We start from the raw sequence: 14,852 nt of genomic DNA on the forward strand, positions 1-14,852 counted from the left end.
GTGGTGCCCTTTCCAGAAGAGTTAGCATTCCCTGAGGAGTGTCTGGCTAAGATATGTCATCAAGACCTCTGATACACCTTTCTCATTGCTACTGTTAGGAAGATGGTGATGGCTTTCACATCCTTCATTTCAGTGGCCACTCTAAGTAACCCATGGACGTAGAGGCAGACAGCCCCATTCTCTTTTACAGATGAGAAATCCAGGCCCTAAGAGGAGTGGTGTGAACTCGACTAGAGTCCTGCTGCTGGTTATTTGCTCATTCAAGTAATACTTGGAGCATATATTCCATGCCAGCCACTGTGCTGGACTTGGGGAAGAGCATGATGGATAAGACAGAACTCCTGTCTTCAGGGCATTTGCTTCAGGACAAAAATTCAGGTCATCTGATGTCCCATCCAGTTTTTTTCCTGGATCATATCAATCAAAATGCCACAGATAAAAGGTAATTATAACTTAATTAGGGGATCATGACTTAGAAACTTACTCTGCAATAGGTTCACTATGAAAGTGAAATACCCCTGGCCAGGATAATTTTGTGGTATTAAATTGGAGTCACAAAGCTATAAGGCTCCCGTGCTGTACTCTTTCAATTAGAGAGGAAGAGTTCAGCGCAGAACCCTGGTATGAGTAGGCTGACTCCAGTGATAGAGATGGCGAGATCCCCTGGGCTGGTTGCCCTTTTTAACTAGGTGTCCCAGGTCTGGACAGTGATGTTCTCCCCTGTACTGGAGACTGAGATTCATAATCATCAACAACTCATATGTCAACATGTGAGCTGTTATAAATCCAAGTCCCACAATGTAATGGTCTTGAAAGACCAGGAAATCTTTCCCAATTTTTTATAAACTCTACACATAATTGCATAAGCATATATACTAATATGTATGGAGTGAAGTTATTTCTTAGGAGTAAATGATAGCTTTGTATCAGTATGTAACAATATTAGAGTATAAATAATGGGTGGATTTGGATGAAATTTGAAATAAATGTCCATAATGTACCCCTGTTAACTGACTTTAAGGGGAGAGAGCAGTCTCTTTCAGCAATTCCTGATTCTCTTCCCATGAAGCTTCCAGCCCTGACTTTCCTGTGGCCCTGAAGGTTGACCAACAATGTCCTCTGGAAGAGAGGCTACATTGATATTGCCTCTTAAGATTTATTGAGAACAGAACATGACACGAAAAAATACTTAAAAAATCAGTTACTTTGCTACGTTTCCAGAGAAATTCATTTTTCTTAGGAAATTCAAGTAAAGTATTACCAGGTTTGCAGAATTAGATTTTTTTTTCTCCATTTCTTTCCAGTCCCTCCCCCCTTTATTATGATTTTGTTTTCTCTTTAGGAGAAACTGAATTCAAGGGTTATAAGACTAGACTAACATTTCCCAAAGTAACTTGTGGAACATTAGTCCCATGAGGAAAATCGTGAAACAAAGATTCAGTGGGCAAAGAATTTTGGGAAAATGCTGCGTATTATGACTGAATCTTGGAGAGTCTTGGTGCAATTAGCAGATCAAAGGATCTAAAAAGACGTATAAGAAAGAAAGCTTTCTCATTCTATTTAATCCAGCATTTCCCAGACTTATTTGATCATAGAATCTTTTTTTTTTCTTTTCTACTAACATCTGTGCTCTGAGAAATACTGTTCTCAGAGTATCAGGTGAAGAAAGAGACTACCCAGTTTAAAACATGGCTGATCTAATTTCCAGCAGTGATTTTAATCATAGGTGGAGTTTTGAAGCAGTTTTCCCTGTGCTTTTTGCCTAGCAAAAAATGAGAGTGCTCTTTTTATTTATTTATTGTGATACCTCTTTAAAGGATATGACATCAGAGAATGCGTTATCCCACCAAAAACCCAATAGATATGAACTAAGGGAGTCATTAAAGGATGAGGACCCAGGAGAGCCAGGATCATCATAAATATGCAGCCCCTCAGGGATTGAAAATGAGTATGATGAAGGGAAGGGAGGATTTAGAGAACACAAGACAGAAATTAGGAGGACATGAAAGTCCAGCAGCCTAGAAAGGAGCAGCTCATAGTTGGAGGCCTCTGACCTCCAAGATGGCCATAGCATTGAATATGTCCAAACAGAACACTCAGACAACTCCCAGTAATGCCGTTAGGAAATTTTTCCAAACAAAAAGTGAGCCCAAGGGCAGACAACAAATATTTTCTGTGACACAAGCTGTTAGTGAGCTTTGAGAAACAAAGACCAAAGAATAAATGGAACATGCCAGAGACATGTTAGTCATTTTATTTTTAGTGAAGTTACCAAGACTGATTTTAGAAAAGCAAAGTGGAAACTAACTTCTCCTAAATGCCTTGTCATCATAAGTATCATCTATTATTTTCTTTAAGTAGCATCTTTCCTTAGCTTATCAGTGATGTCAAGATTTTTTACATTCCTTTTTCTAGGCATTATATGACTTTTATAGTTTCAGAAAAAAGCCATATTTTATTAATCTCCTTCTAATGGCTCTTGAGTATGAACTAACCCCATAGATAAGAAAAGCACAGTATCAGAGTGAGCTTCACACTCCCAACAGCTCAAAATGCCACACCCGGGTCAGGCTATCCTTTGCTATTCAGGACTTGCATTTCTGTGCCTGGGTTACGGGTCGGGCAGTGCACCTTTAAGGTACCGGATCTCACTGCTTTTTTTGTGTGTGTGTGTGGAAAATGCACTTCCATTTGTTGAAGTATCTGTCACTCTTATTCCAATTCATAGAGGCAGGCCTAAATGGCAAAAAATCTAAACATTGTTTGGCTGAAAACCCCACCCCAGAATATGTGGTCACTTCCCAAACCCAGAACTCTCCTCTCCTGTCTCTTCCTCTTTTGAATGAAAATTCTCCCTCAGGAGCTGGGAAGCTCAAGAAATTTTCACTACCTTGAAGATTATTGTATCCCATTTAAAAGTTAAATTTCACAGTTTACTTATAGAAATACTACTTCTAAAGAGCTAAGGGCCAGGAGCATAGAGGCATAACACTAAATTGATAATGGAAAAATTTGGTTAAATTTTGTATGTTATTCATGCTCTTTGTTTCATATTGCAAAGCACATTCCTACCTGTCTGGCCTACACAGGTGCTCAATAAATGTCTGTTGAATGAGTTGTTCCCATAGCACCTTTGAGAACTAGGAAGGGTAGCTGGAAGTATCTCCATAGTAAAGAAAAAGATCTCCAGCTAAAGAAAATGGAGCTCAGAGAGGTTGTTAATTATCTGGTCACATCTCTGAAAATCAACAGGCCCAAGATGAGGACCTGAATCTCTGAGCGCTGTGCGTTGGTGGTACACTTCTCTGGTCAGTATGGACGTATTTCTGCAACCACATATATTAAGTATGGTTACATGGCTATAATATCAAATTCTCCTGTTACGCAAATGTCCTTTTCCCTTTCCCATTAAATTATAGTAAACTTTATCCTATTTTGATTTTTTTTTTCAAAATTAAAATGTTATCTTATCAGTTCTCTCTCCATTTGCCTCAGCTTTCATTGTTTCTATTTCCATTCTCCTGTTCTGTGACTTTTATTCCAATTCTCTGTTTTTCTCCTCCTCCTCCTCCCAGGGGCTCGCATTTTATGTTTGGTCAAAGAGTTGGTGGCATCTCACTGACCACCAAGAAAATGAGGCAGTCATAGCAGCTCATCCCCAAGCCATGTTACTTCTCAGAAAGCCAACTCAAGGCCCTTGGATTCTCTTCTTACCCTCGGCCCTTCTCTGTGAAATGCTGGACAGGGGTTCGTGATTGATGCCCTGCTTTCCTTGCACTTTCACCAACAGATTAGCCAAAGTGCAGCCTTTTGAATTCTAACAAACAGATGAGGGGTTTAACTTGCTCTGTTGCCCCCAGAAGATGGATTCTGTATATAGAGTTGTTATTCCTAGCTTTTGCTTAGGGAGGAAAAAAGAATTTATTTTATGTTTTGAGGTTAAATGAATGTGGGATAAATGTATACATAGTCTCCTGAGTGTATATATGTATGTATCGCTATATGTCAGATGAACTGAGGACTTTTCCACATATGGAAGAATTTCTCAAGATCATGTTTAACTAGAAATTTCTCTCCCTAACTTCCCCAGAGTGCATGTTTGAATAGACATTACATATACATATGTATGTGTGTGTGTAAATACATTTTCATGTTTCCTATATAAAAGAAAACTTACTATATGTCAGGGCTTATTACAAAAGTATAGTTACAGGACAAGTGAAAAAACAAATTTTTAGTTCTACATGACAGTAACCTAATGAGAAAAATTACATGTGTTAGGCTTTTAATATCAGATTCCCATCCAACCTACTATGGCTGAAGTTTGCCAGAGTAAGACACAGACAGAGTTTTTGCATTGCAAATCTAATTTCATGGCCAACTTCTTGAAAGAAGCCTTGAGTTTTGGCTTTATGTAAGGATGAGACCATCAAATCAAAAACCTATGAAAAAGCCTCTTGTTGGGCTGTTTATTGGATGGGAGAAGGGTTCAGAGATTTCAACTGTTCCCAGTCTTGAGCCAGTCATGCCAGAATCAGGGCCAAAGAAATTTTGGAATGCATTTTGGAATAAATCTTGTGATCCACTTTGCCTCTTTTTTTTCCTTTTTAATTAATTTCCATTTTAATTAATTAATTTTTAAATATTGAGGTAAAATTGACATTTAACATTGTATTGTATTGGTTTTAGATGTGCAACATAATGATTCAATGTATCTATATATTGTGAAATGATTAGCAGAATAAGTTTAGTTAACATCCATCACCACACACTGTTACGAGTTGTTTTGCTTTTATTTTCTTGCCATTACTTCCTTTTATCATAAGTAGATTAGAAGATATACTGCTTAAAACTCAACAATTTTTTTAAGTACTTGAAATAGAAAGATAACTCAGACATCACTCTTTTCTTTATACTTCAAAAACTACTAGAAATCCCCCCAAAGCTACTAAAACATGAGCCAGAAGGTGTATGTGATTTTTCACCATTGGGAAAGAAAGGTTGCAGTTTATTTGTTTGCTTGTGTTTAAGAGCAAAAACTCTGGAATGACCCTACCACAGCTCTCTGTGAGGCCACAGGTAAAGAAGGAAATGAGAACAGATGTCTAACTGTTGTTATGGGAGGTATTTAACTGCTCCTTTCTCTACGAGCAGTTGCATGCTCACCCAACCATTACAAGCCACAGAAGAGGACGGGAGGTATGGGTGACACACAGCCTTTGGGAAGCTGGCTTTGCAGATGAGCAGGTTATTGCTATTGCCAAAGTTCTTTCATCTGGGTATGATGTCAATTCCTTACATGTAAGCACAGGGCATGATTTGATAAACACTGCCAGGTAGGGTCTTCACATACAGGAGAAAAGCAGAGCCGGTTAATGCATCAAGATCCTCCTGTTAGAAAAGAATTTTTCCTTACAGGAGATTCCAGCCTATTGAAAATTCCAGTCTTACTCTATTTTGGAGAACATTACCCGCCAGCCCCCAACTTTACCGATTACGCTTTGTTTTAAACCTTGTTTGCAGTACTAGAGTTTCATTAAGAGATTTGTTGCAGTATCTTTTGAGTCAACGGGTTTTCAGACGTAGCCTGCACTCCCCAGCTCGTAGAGGTAACTTTTCTTGGCAACGTCCGAGGGGTGATTCCTTTTCAACTTGCTACTTTAATCCAGTCACATTTGTCTATGAGGCAGCACATTTGGTTCCCCCATTGAAAGGAGGCGGTCAACCTTGAAACGTCTTGAAGCAGTGAAGTCCATTTTCTATTGCTAAACACCATATTGCCGCTCTTTTTTTCTTAAATTGATGTAACAAGGATCACATTTGGCTTGCACACTCCAGGCACTTGCCACGCTCTGAGATAACAGAACAGCAGAGGAAAGAGGATTGGAAAGATCCTCTTTAATGTACACAGCACACAATGAGTTCTAAAAGCTACTTTACTTGCAGATCAATAGCATTCTGAAGTTGTTTCAGCATCTAAATAGTAGTGATCTGAATAAACTCTAGATTCCGACAGCCCAGAGATGCTCAAATGTCTAAAGATGGTTTTACACACTATCAGGTCCTTTTCGCACGTACTCTTTTGTCTTTGCCTTAGTGCAAAATCAAATAGGTTGATGTAAAATAGGTAACAATCTATCAAATGCTACCAACAGGTGTGATGTGTACAATTATGTTTGTATACAATCGTACCATCTTCAAAATGGTTAAATTTACATTCTCCAGTTTAATTCACATGGCAACCTTAGGAAGTGTCAGAGTCAGGGTATTATCCTATTTTCTTTTAGAGGCAACTGACAGCATGAAGGGTCAAAAGGCTAGAAGATTTGGTTGACCACTAGCCAAGAAATGGCAGAACCAGATCTATGTTAAAAACATGATTTTCACTGTGTTAACAAAGCCAAGCATTAATGACTGATGGATGTAGGGGTGAAAATAAAGCCTGTCTCCACCTCAACCCCCCCCCCCACCCTTTTTATAGCGATCTGGCAATGGCTCAGATTTTAGCAGATGTTGACTTTGGGCTCCAAAACAATATTGTTGGCCAATGTAGGGTCCTTCAGCATTTACATCTTCAGCTGGGTATCTTATATCTTTCAGCTGAGAGAGCTGGCGCCATGCACCAAATACTGGTTTGTCAGAATTATTTTTGCTTGGAGGAAATGGAAAACTAGTTTCTGCTACATGTCCTATAATGACTGTCCAAAAATTGAGAAAGCACCTAAAGATGCTGCATTAGAAGTGAAGAAGAACGCTCCCCAAGCCTTTATTGTGTTTTGAGTGGCTTGACAAAGAAGACTCAGATGGCTGAGTCCTCAGGGTATCTTTGTGTGGTAAATGTGCTGAGAATAACCAACCCAGGCTGCACAGGCTTATTCTCTGCCTCCTCCTTGAAAAACACCCCAGTGTGTCTTATAAAATATGGATGTCTTTCATCATGTTTCCCCTCAGCCGGTGACATTCATTCGGCTTTCACCAACTGGTGAAAAATAAGCCAGGGAGGTACTGGTGCAGTGACAAGGGGGAAGGAGCCATTCCCTGGAGAAACAAGTAAACGCAATCTTGGCAGTCTTAAAGAACTCTGGAACCCAGGCAGCATTCCCTCTCAGAGGAGTCGAGTCATTCAGAAAACAAGAACCAAGCCTCATAGACTCACACATTTGGAAATATTTAAGTTTCCAGATCTGAGACGTGGGGACACAGTGTGAAGGGACTGAAGGTGCTGCCTTTTCTCCTAAAAGACTTTGAAATTTATTTGGATGCTGATGACATGCACACATAAGGGACACATGCTGTTTGTTGTATGTGAGCTGCTCTCTCTTCCAAGAGTTGGGGAGACCCGACCTAAACTGTACCACCCAATTACAAACGGGCTCTTCAACAGCTTGGAAAGAGGAAGTTGGAAAGAGGCAGTGCAGAGTCCTAAGTATTTCAGAGCCGAGATAAACAGAACCAACAGCTCACATGTTGGCAGGTTATCCCTTTGTGGTCAAATAAGTTGGAATTTGACCCCGGCTCCAAACTCCTGGCCAGGTGTCCTTCAGTGAATTACCTGAACTTGCTCTCTCAGCTTTACTTTCCACATCTGCACAAAGAGCCTGATGCCACCTGCATCATAGGCTGTGGTGAGAACGCAGTGAAGAAACAAGGAAGATGTTATACTCTCTAACTGGGAGCAGATGCTTATACCTGCTGGCTGATTTCTAGTCCAGATCAGAAATAAACTAATATTTACACTTAAACAGAACACCAACCGTGTATCTGAAACTGGATAGAATTTCCCTGTTTTTTTTTTTTTTTTTTTTGGAGAAACTCATCTGAATATGGGCCCCATAGTCTGTAACAAATACAAGTCATGTAAGAGTTTTACAGCCATTCCTGACCTCATCATCTGAACAGAGATCTATCCAGGTTCTGTATACATTCCAGGAGGCAGGAGAGGTGAAAAACACCAGTGAGACCTTCACAGCGAAGGTTTAGACATAACCCTTAGAGAAACTGACTAGTGCCTTGTCGAGGCTCAGGATCCCTGTTTTCCAGGCTCGCACCCATTGTTTTCCTTTACACATGCTTTTGTCTTTCCCGCCTCTGGCCAAGCCTTCAGGTGAATATGTCAAGAGTGGTTGCTTTGATCCAGCCCGGGTACAGGGCACATCGTAAATCTCACACCGTGTTCCTGCTTTGGTGACTTGTGGAGCCTAAGTTTGCTGAGTTCCAGGGCTTGAAGTTTTCAGTGTCAGAGAAGCTATGAGCTAAAGTAAGGGCAGGGGTGGATCTGATGACTGTCCATACCAGGCCCTGTTATAACCAGGACAGTCTCCGTACATCTCTTCCCACAAGGAAGCAAGGATGGACTTCCTGGAAGAAAAAGTGATTTCTCACAGAGGCAGGCTAATTTGAAGGTTATACTTCCATAATTTAACTCTCATGTCCAGCTAGGATAGGCATGACAGTAAAGTTCTTTTGTTCTCTGATTTTAAGAAAAAAGCTGGGTGTAAACTTAAGGAGAATTGCAGGTGTTTTTTTATTTATTTTATTTATTTATTTAAAAAAAAATAGTCCAGTGATGGGCCAGGGCTTGCTTGCTTGCTGTCTGTGCCTAGTACTTCAAAATAGAGACCAATGAAAGATTTACACTAGGCCGTTTATCATGTCAGATTAATGAATTCTTCCCAGAGCTAATTTGCTGGGGCTAATAAATGCCTCCCACAATAGCAAGTCTCCTGTCTTGTCAGCAACAACTCAGACCTTTGCCGGTTAGTGGCCCATCTGGTGAGGAATTTTGTTTTATCTCAGTATTTAGAGAATCCCATTAGGACACAGCATCTAGGACTGCAGAATTGCCATCAAGGCTTCATATCATCTGTGGAGCCATAGATACATCCCGAGGTTATTTGATAGTTAAGCCTTCCCTCTCTTTAAAATTCTCTGTTTTGTGGTCATTGTACTCTGAGCTTCAGCTCACCTTGGATGTTCCCATCCCCAAATGCTCTGGACAAAGGCACTCACATGACTGATGGACTAGAGGCTTTATTCCCATCCACATATTTTGGCAACTCCTGGCATAGCCGTCACTCACGGAGGACGCACAGAGGAGCAAACAATAAGCAGCATCCAGTGCAGACACTGCAAAGTTGCTTTGGAAACAGAAATGGGAGGAGAGAACAGAGGCTCTTTCAGGACTGCGGGATACATTTTAAAGCTCTAAGTAGTTTTAAATAACTTGGCATGAAGTTAGGGATCAAGTGATACCTGTTTCTTATTTTTTGGTCCCCAAATTTACATTTCTGTATGGTAAGGTTGCTGAATAAATTAATACCTTCATGCAGAGATTCAGACAGTGCAGTAGTAGAACAGATGCGAACGTTTGGAAGTACTTGGAGCTCCCTCTCTGATTAGCTCCTGCATTTTTGTTTTTTATTCCCCAAGCAGACACTCACTCTGACCCAGATCACTTGGTGATTAGGGTCAATTCATGTTTAAGCTTTGAAGATTAGAGACCAGAAATAGTCCCCACTTCCCTTTCTATTTTCTTTTTAAAACTTTAAATTTTAGAAACAAAACTTTTTTAAAAATGCATATTATTCTGAGTTCACTAAAGGAATTTATCCACATTTCTGCCATGTTAAATGTTAGCAAAGTTTATATTGGACTGTCATATTTCTTTACTTTATTCACCAGCATACAAGATGTCGATCTCAACATCTGGTTTTTAATAACCCTCGACATCTGGGAGCTCCTTTTTATTCCTATGGTGGATGAAGCACAGTAGTGATATTGGCAGTGTATATTTTCAAGCTACAATTCCTGTCTGTTTCAATCATAATTAATTACCACTTTTTAATATATTTAATTTGCTAAAAGTCATTTGCATTAGACCACATTTTACTGTTAAGAAAATAGTGGTAGATTTTTGTGGCAATGGCTTTTTCCTTTCTTTCCTTCTTCTTTTTTAAAGTTTGAAACCTTGTATGAATGGATTTGAAGCAAACTGAATGTATATGTGCTATCGGGTTTTAAATGCAAAATGAAATAAACTGTCTCCTTGGGAAGTGATTTTACAGCCATTTAGAAGTGGGCAGCAGGGGCTGTCAGTTGCATTTTAGGGAAAGTCTTTTGTTTTGTGACTGGCAAATCATAGCATTTCTCTGTGTCTAGAGTTTTCCTATAGCAGTGACTCTAGGGGTCAAGAACATTATGATGAAAGCTAGGGCCTCCATCCAGAGAAATGTACTTGCACACATACCCACAACATTCTGCATTGGATTTCAAGGGATTGTACACCCCTTGAAACCCATTGGTGATGTCCTTCTTTATTAGCATAAAAAGGGACATCTACTTTTCTTTTCTGCAGGAACTGAAAGAAAGTTTAATGAATGTGAAAATATATATTTCTTCAAGTATGTAGGGAAAAGTTTATTGCCAGGAGCAATTACTAGGTTGTGCAGTGATAAATACACACAGGTAAATTTTACATGAAAAGGTCAGCTAATAGGATCAGTTGTACCTTCCCCGCCCCCCCCCCCCACTAGAATATTCCTATGTAAACTGTCAGGTGAAAATTCATAGAGAGCTGTCCAATTCAGACTGTGTGCAGATCTGATCAACTCATATCAGTTGGGGATTCTTGACCCTTTGTGGTCCATAGACCACTTTGGCAGTCTAGTGAACTCTCTGAACCCCTTCTCAGAATAATATTTTTAAATATGTAAAATAAAATACAAAGAAATTCAAAAGAAACAAATTATGCGAAAATTTAGTTCAAGACCACAGATCTAAATCTTTGAGTAGATGAAATTGACCTTTGCCTGTTGGCAAAATTAGATTGAACTGTTCAAAATTGATGTTTTTCTACATCAAAAATGGTCAAGTATTGGCATTTTTCTATTATTCAACCTAGTAATGCAACAACTTAAGCAATAAGGATCCAAATAGTGAGAAAATGCTTCAAGTTATTTTTTTCCCTAGTCTCAGTTTTTAAAGCAAAGAAATCATGGCAAAATCTGGTTTCATAGGAGTTTTAAAAGACACAGCTCTCAAATTGTATGTGAGATGAGGATATGAACCTCTCAGTCTTTTGAACTTTGTTTCCATCTTTGCCAGTCAACAGTGAGAATTCTTGTTCAGAATAGAACCTCGTGGTGGTAGATATACTTCTGTCTTCAAGGGTTCAGTCTCCCTGCCTATCTGTCACTTCACTAAGTGAGGAATGTGGCCAGAGCCATTCTGGAAACGTTTCAACAACAAGAATTCAGACCAAATAAGTTTCAGTTTATCCACAGTCGAACACAGTTTTAAATTAAACAAAATTTCCTTTCTACAAGCATTCTACTGAATTGAAAGTTTACTTTCGTTACTTTGAAACTTATTTGATTGCAGATGTATAATCATTCCATGCAAATGTATAACCATTCCATGGCATGCACATCCTCTTTTATGCTGAGAGCAAAATAGAACCTGACAAATCAGAGATCACAGCATGTTTGAGCCTTTATGAAATAACCAATGTGAATTATTGCATGCTACAAAAGTTTATTCCACCCAAGTAGATCTTTTTTTAAAAAAGTATTTGTCAGCCTTTATTGATACTTTAAGCTTAAGAGAAATTAAGAGTATTTGATTACTATAATTACTTCTCTGCTTACTTAAAAGGTTTAATCTTCTCTTTAGGCATTTGCAATTCAGATTGCATGCTTTCCAAAAAAATAATCATCTGTTAATGCAGACTAATTTTAATCTTCTAATCCAATCTTGACACAGAGTCAGAGCTGGGTGGGTGGAATGTTCCTGTGTGGGGATTGCCATAGATACAAAATTCATTTATGTATTTGATAAGTCGGTGATGTGGAACTTAAATGACTATGGATTTTTTTTCTTGCACTTTAAGATTTAAAAACAAAGTGAAGATCAGTGTGCTTTTCCAGTACATCTCGGTGTAACTAACCTTCTCTTCTTTCATTCCGGTGCTCCCCTCCTCTCTGTGCACCTCCCTACCCCCGGCCGGCCGCAGGATGACGAGGAGGGCATATGGGCATAGCCGGGCCTGTAAACCAAAGTTCCAGTTTTGTTTTGAGGGGTGAGAAACCATCTTTTATATCATTTTTCTTTAAAAGATTGCATTCTAGTGTTGTATTGTGTGTGTGATCAATCGTGTTCGCTGATGTTCGTGGCTTTGTCCTGTGTTTGCTTCTCCGTTCTGTGACCATTCCCAAGAGCCCCTTTCCTATCCCTACCAGCCACCCTGAAACCACATTATTGCTCTGCCTTGTTGGGGCTGGGTTGAGCACAATTCAAATGTTTCTGTGTTGTTTAAGATGTAAACTATGCCCTTGCTAGTATTTATACACACTTTTAAAGGCATGATTGTGGACTCAGAAATTGTCGCAATTCTCCAGCTGTGGTTTTCAGCCCACTGCCTGCTTTTGCCAGATATGCCAGTGTGGTGTGATTCTCACATCCTTCTGGTTGTGTCAAATGTTTGGCAAGGAATAAGGAAAATAAAAGTATATATCTTCATGGAATTGAAACTGTCATCTCTAAGAAGCCCATTTAATGGCTCGTACTGTCTCTTCTGTGGCAGTTCTGAAGAAGACACAAGGATCAAGGCATAGTAATGGTGACTGGGTAACTGTACCTCTTTGAATGAATTAGAATAGAAACATTAATATTGCCAGGTCTCGTTAGTGGCATTATATCTGTCGCTTTTTTATAATAGTGCTTCTATGGAGCTTTGCATTATAAAAAAAAATTTCATGTGTTGCATTTTTTAGAGAGTTCCACTCTTTTAAAGGTTGAATTTTAGCTATTAAGAACCCACTCTTTATTTCTGTCCTATCTGCCTTGTAATGGAATCGTGGTCCATGTAATTGCCACAGTTATAAATGGAACATTGAACTCGAGCAACTTTTGCTACTGAGAATTATGTCTCTCCAGGATACTGCGGGCTGTTTAACACTAAGTCATAAACTCTCTAGAGTTGAATAGACCTATGATTACATGGAATATGCTATTGAACTTGATGACACTGCACACGTCATTTTGTTCAGAACAAGGACTGGGGTAGAGTGTGTGCCATGGTGATGTTTTTATGGTCAAAAAAAACAAAAACAAAAAACAGTGTGCAGCTCTTTTTCTGAGACAAACATGAAATTTCACAGTGCTGGAGAATCACCAGGTCTGTGATTAGAGAGGCAGTTCTTTAGTATAACTTAACAGGTGTGCCCTTCTTTAAGTCTCACCTTCATATTTCATGGCAGTCATGCTTTGGATGAATCTTAAAACAGTAACTAGTATGTTTTGCCGATCAGTGACAGTTTCATTAGTGTGTTTCATTGCTTGGTTGAACCTGTTATAGGTCCCACCTACAAAATGAATCAGGTTGCTTTCTCTGGTCCTGCCAGGAAGACACAGGGGCTTGATTTTCAGATACAGTATCTTTCCATGTAGTAAAGATGTAACACTTCCTGGATCCATTTGCTGCCATTAGAAAGTGCTTCCTGGTCAGTCAGAGCATCACCTCTCTCCCCCATTTCCTGGGTAGAGGCAAAACAGCACTGGAGTTAACTCAGATGCAAGGGGGCTCCAAAGGGAAGCTTGTCAGTAAGAGGAGATGGGGAAACCAGGGAAATTCTTAAGGTTCCATCTGAGAGACTCTCTCCTTTTATAGGGAAAACTTGAAGAGAAATATCACGTTTCCTCACATAGAAAAGCTAATAAAAGTATAAATTGACCTCAAATGACACTAAATGAGAAGAAAAGGTTTTATAAAGTTAAAAAGCAAATGTGTGAAACCTACCCGCAACGCGCATGGAAAGTTCTAAGAATTTGGGTGTTGTCTTGAGAAGTGTGTATTCTACTTGGGGCTTTTCTATGAACTACTTCTTCTGTCATCATAAATGTGAGGGCACTGGCTGTGTTTGTGCCTCCTCCTGAATAATAAAAATTTTTATTGCTCTTTCACAAGATTCATGACATTCACCCTGCCATCTCCTGAGATGGGAACCTTGTTGTCATCCTCAGGGTGGGAATGGGTGGGAAACCCCATAGAAAACCTTACTTTGCTCAAGGCAAGTGGAGACAATGGCGTTAAATCCCTACCCCCTTTATTCCTTCATGAATTTCCCCAAACACCATATACCCCGGAAAACAAATGGCTTCTGAAAATTAGTCAATATATAATCCCACTTTAATATGTTGTAATAAATTTTATAGGCTTCGGAGGAAAACTACTTATCTTTCTTTATGACTCCTTTAAACATGTTTGCTCAGATATCTTCAGGCTTTTAAAACTGTATTTTGGGGACTTAAATGATGAGCTACTGGGGAACATTGTATTGTTGGACAGACATTGCATGTTTTGAGACACATTACAGACTGTGGGGCCTAAGGAGACATTAAGTTTATACCTAAGGATGGATAATAGTGGCACATTAAAAATTAACTGTTTGGAATATTTTGATTTATTGTCCTTATAAAAGAAACATTACAAGAAGTTATTTTACTAAGCATCAGTAATATGATTATAACAGCATCAGAAGGCCTTGGCTTGAATTTGTTGTTTTTGTTCTGAAATGAATCATAATTTAGGAAAAATTGCTCCAAAAATGACAACAAATTAGAATTAATGTACAACCCTGACAGCTCCTCCTGTTTTTGCCACTTCTAGATACTAGCCCAGACAAGATTTATTTGCTTCACCGTGATCATTCAAAGATGTTGTATTCTGAAAGCAGAGTGGACTGAGAAAAGTTTGCTTGCTAAAGAGTTTGACAGCCCTTAGAGCTAGCCTCCCATCCCCAGCCCTCACACCCCACCCAGCCCAGCATTACTAGCATGTAACCTTTGTAGTCCAT

General features: G+C 39.2%; 1 protein-coding gene across 23 annotated transcripts in view; it reads left to right on the plus strand.

Annotated features, from left to right (window-relative positions):
* The window catches only part of ERC2 (ELKS/RAB6-interacting/CAST family member 2), an 895,762-nt gene that overhangs the window by 714,972 nt on the left and 165,938 nt on the right, over positions 1-14,852 (plus strand). For 14 of the 23 annotated variants that reach the window (XR_004950461.1, XR_004950472.1, XR_004950464.1 and 11 more), the window contains 2 exons: positions 191-442; positions 12,011-12,076. The exons of 4 other annotated variants lie outside the window; for them this stretch is intronic. Coding sequence is in view for 4 of the 19 variants with exons in the window: in XM_036219345.1 (XP_036075238.1) it covers positions 12,011-12,037 (27 nt within the window). In the remaining 15 variants the exon portion in view is untranslated. Of the gene's footprint in view, positions 1-190; positions 443-12,010; positions 12,077-14,852 lie in introns of those variants that run through there. 5 more of the 23 variants (XR_004950478.1, XM_036219345.1, XM_036219344.1 and 2 more) reach the window with 1 other exon arrangement.

The sequence above is a fragment of the Rousettus aegyptiacus genome, unplaced genomic scaffold (assembly GCF_014176215.1).
Source record: "Rousettus aegyptiacus isolate mRouAeg1 unplaced genomic scaffold, mRouAeg1.p scaffold_m13_p_4, whole genome shotgun sequence".
Taxonomy (NCBI): Eukaryota; Metazoa; Chordata; class Mammalia; order Chiroptera; family Pteropodidae; genus Rousettus; species Rousettus aegyptiacus.